Source organism: Anneissia japonica, unplaced genomic scaffold, assembly GCF_011630105.1.
Source record: "Anneissia japonica isolate Jap-2015-1 unplaced genomic scaffold, ASM1163010v1 scaffold288031_len342695_cov171, whole genome shotgun sequence".
NCBI lineage: Eukaryota > Metazoa > Echinodermata > Crinoidea > Comatulida > Comatulidae > Anneissia > Anneissia japonica.
In genome coordinates this window covers 232,268-234,573 of record NW_022725829.1, presented here as the reverse complement: position 1 = coordinate 234,573, position 2,306 = coordinate 232,268, and the positions used below count along the sequence as shown (strand labels likewise).

The following is a 2,306-nucleotide window of genomic DNA, read 5'->3' as shown; positions in this document are numbered from 1 at the left end:
GGTGTAGTCCTTCCTCAATAGCGCCGCAACTGATTGTGCTATTTAGCTCCAACTAACTATCTTTTGTTCGAATGATTATGTTCTATGTTTCACGGGTAATAAAGAAAGAAAATTAATGCAAGAATAAAATTCAAATGATAAAAGTACTAACTAACCTGGAGGAGTATAGAGAGGGTGGTTCATGTAGTAGGAGACGTATGCACCAAATCCCGAATAGTAAGACACGTTCTTGAACAAGTTCCTGATGGGCATTGTGGCATGTGAAAACCGATGAATAAACAAAGTTTCAAGCAAACGTTTTGCATAATGGAATGTCCAGCATGCAGCTGCGATACTAGAATATTAAAAAAAAAAAAACGCACATTTGAATGCATCAATACAGATGGCACCAGACTTGCAATGATTAATATATTAAAACAAGTTTATTTTGTTCATGTGACCTTTGCTGTTGAATAGGGGAACACACCGTGGGTGCAGACCTGTCAAGGGTCTCACACTGGCTTGCTTGAGATTTCTTCTGAATTTGCTTGAGATTGGGCATTTTCTTGAAATTCGTGCATGAGGTCACAAACCTCCAGGAAAATACACCTTTACAGTAAATCCAAGTAAAGAGTAAATACACTAATACAAAGTGCCACTTTGATATCCCATTTAGTCTTCTTCAGTTTTGGCTGAGGCGGCGTCGAACACTGTGGCGATTGCACCGATAGTCGTGTTTGTACACGTTGTATGCTTGTTTTGAGAAAATAGCACATTTAAAAAATCATAATTTGAAAAATTTCTTGAATGCGTGAGAACATATAGGCTGCGCTTGAGGCGTGAGGTCGAATTTAAATGCGCGAGACTCCCACAAGATGTGTGGGACTTGACAGGTCTGTGAGTGATGAACTGCAAACTTGGCTAAGGACATAATTTCTTTTTGATAATCAATCAACAAAGTTGAAGGGACCTAATCCCCCACCCCTCCCATGGTGGGGTTAAGATTGGCGATGCTTCAAACCATCTGAAAATGTTAACAGCTTTCTTGGTAATGAAAAATTCTGGATACACTCCTGAGTTGTCTGGGTATTGAATACCACATGACAGGTTGGTAGGCCAAGCACGTGGCACAACAGTAATGCTTTGGGCCTCAAATTGGGAGGTCAACAGTTCAAATCTGATGCTCCACAATTGTTTCTTTGTCTTCTCTCTACACAACAGCCAAAGTAGGCGGTCACAACTGAGGTTCAAATAAAAATGCCAAATCTTTTTTTAATTTAATTTTGCATTATTTTTGTATAATTTTGTTTCCATATAATGACATAAGTGGAAATAAGGAATCCTTTTCTTATATTTTTTTAGATTATCCTATAGTACGTATCTTCGTTTCTGTTTAGTTTTCATTGTTATCATTAGTTTTGACCAGAGTAATTACATGACATGTTTTTCTTGGCATTACAGTAGGTGCTATATGTATAACTTACTGTATAAGATCTGACAAATTACAGGTGCGGAAGCAATGGGATGGGGGGGGGGGTCCCAGATGGTGCGATCACACCCCCTAAATTGTATCAAGAAAAATATTGTATATTGTATTGTTGAAATATTATTTTTATCATTATGAATATAGTACTGTTTAAATTCTTAAAGTACGAGTGCAATTTCCGACACTTTGAGGTCCATCTCAAAATTGGTGTAGATTCTCACGCACCCTCTTACTGCCAATTCCTGCATCCACCCCAGAATACATCAAGTAAGAGATTAACTTATTTTTGCAAAACTCAGTCTCAGGATTAAAAAATCGTCTAAAAACCAGCTAACTTGATGGCTCTGACGCAAATCAACTTGGAGGCTTTATGATTAATTATCCAAATTTAAATAATTAATTATTTTAGCATAATTTTAATTCAAAATAGCAACTTACTGGACAGCTTTATGCATAGGTTGGTTCACTGCTTCCGTGCCATAGATGAAAGCCGGTCTAAGATAAAAAAACAAGTACGCAAGCAACGGTCCTGTATACTCACACAAGAACACCTGAATAAGTATAACAAATGCACACAATTACTATTTATTTTATTATTACAGTATATATTTACTTTATTTCAATTTATTATTAAGGCACATTGTCAGTGGCAAAAATTTACAACTGTTTTGAAAACTCATAGGTGACAATCAAACACCTACACATTGTGCGACGACACGACGCTAGAACGGAATCACTCATGCATGACCGTCCTACCTGGCGTCCTACTTTCTCTGCATACGTAGATTTCATAACTCACAAGTGCTCAAATAAATTTGGGTTTCCAGGGGCGAATCCAGAG

General features: G+C 37.3%; 1 protein-coding gene across 1 annotated transcript in view; it reads right to left on the bottom strand.

Moving 5' to 3' along the window:
* Positions 1 to 2,306, bottom strand: part of LOC117112920 (probable very-long-chain enoyl-CoA reductase art-1) — a 12,274-nt gene that overhangs the window by 3,670 nt on the left and 6,298 nt on the right. The window contains exon 7 of the mRNA XM_033256135.1: positions 156 to 334. Within this exon, the coding sequence (XP_033112026.1) occupies positions 156 to 334 (179 nt within the window). The remainder of the gene's footprint in view (positions 1 to 155; positions 335 to 2,306) is intronic.